At 39.2% G+C, this 1,478-nt stretch overlaps 1 protein-coding gene across 1 annotated transcript in view; it reads right to left on the bottom strand.

Moving 5' to 3' along the window:
* Positions 1-1,478, bottom strand: part of ASB3 (ankyrin repeat and SOCS box containing 3) — a 95,989-nt gene that overhangs the window by 78,849 nt on the left and 15,662 nt on the right. Inside the window, exon 3 of the mRNA XM_019507983.1 lies at positions 25-183. Coding sequence (XP_019363528.1) covers positions 25-183 — 159 coding nt within the window. The remainder of the gene's footprint in view (positions 1-24; positions 184-1,478) is intronic.

The raw sequence follows: 1,478 nt of genomic DNA, 5'->3' as shown, positions 1-1,478 counted from the left end.
AAAAAAAAAAAAAATGTACTTCACCTAGAAACAGCGGAGTAGTTGCTTCGTAAGTAACTTCATTAGGATCAGCTCCTGCTTCCAAGAGGATACTGATGCTTTCCAAACACCCACGATTTGCAGAAAGATGTAACGCACAAGTACCCTCAAATGTCTTTGATTTTACGTAGTCATCAGATGGAGCTACAGAACAGAAAAGGAAAAAGTAATAATTAAATATGACCTTCTAAAAAGAACCGTAACTTACCATATTGCATGTTTCTTTAAGACATGTTGCATAGATTGCATTTTTGGTGTGCACGTACCCCATAAAAGTGAGATCAGATTCTTTTAGCTAGTGGCATCTTCTGGGGCTACACATGTGCCCTACTGGTTCCTCCCACACACCCAAAGGCATAAAGGATGGAGTGGTCTCAACTGTCCCTCAGCTTTTTCACCAGTCCTGAATCCAGAAAGTTTAGGATTCTATATTAGCTGGCAAGGAGGGTGAGTCAAACAACCCATGTGGACAACACATTTAAGAAACAGCTACTATAAAATAATAGCTTTTCTGTGATCAGCCACAGGTATCATGCTTTGGGAGACCAAACAGCAACGTTTTCATAATTGGGCTTGTATGACCTCACTGCTAAAATGAACATCATATAATAAAGCTACAGCCAAGGAAGAGCTTAAGCTGGGTGAAAGTGTGGGCTTTCACATACCGCAGTTTGTCACACACAAGACACACCATTTTCCCAAAAAGCAGCTTCTGAAAATGGGACTGCAAGTTATATGCAAGAAATCCAGTAAGAGCAGGTTCTCAGCTTATGGATAAAACCAGAAGTAAAATCTGCAGCAATCCATAGGGAGCCAAAAAACATGCAGGCTCAGCTCCCTTGCTACTACTACTCACTCACTCCAAGAAAGTATTTTTTTTCTTTATTCTGCCTTTCAAAAATAAAGTTGTGTATTATATTCCAGAGCATACTGTATGCAACAAAATATGGCATTTGCACTGCAAATATCAGAAAGAGGGATTCTTGTTAAGGCAGCAACAGAAGCTAACTCAGCCTTTGTGGAATGGTTGGCACTAATTTCCATGAGTAATAGTTGAGTGAATCTAATTTAGTTGTATCATAGTACGATTTAATACAATTACATGCTCATTTAGACAATCTATGTGAATACTGCCTAAGCACCAACTCTATTTGCAAACCTTCACCATAGCTTGGGAAAATCTTAAAAGGTTTTATTCTGTGAAGGTTGTACGAGAAGTGTCCAAGCCACATCAGAATCATATAGGTTGGCTTCCTCCTCTTTTGAATGGGAGCTAGGAAAAGAAAAGTACTAGATCAATCAGCTAAGTTATATGAAAATTAGAGACAGTTTTTGGTTAAAACTTAGGATGGGGCTTAAAAGTCCCATTTGTCTTTATTAACCTGCATAAGGTGGGATAACATGGCAGGGGTTTGGACTTGATGATCTGCTCAGGTCCC

This window comes from Gavialis gangeticus, unplaced genomic scaffold (genome assembly GCF_001723915.1).
Source record: "Gavialis gangeticus isolate Ggan-Ray unplaced genomic scaffold, GavGan_comp1, whole genome shotgun sequence".
Lineage (NCBI taxonomy): Eukaryota > Metazoa > Chordata > Crocodylia > Gavialidae > Gavialis > Gavialis gangeticus.
This window is presented reverse-complemented; position numbering and strand designations above follow the sequence as displayed.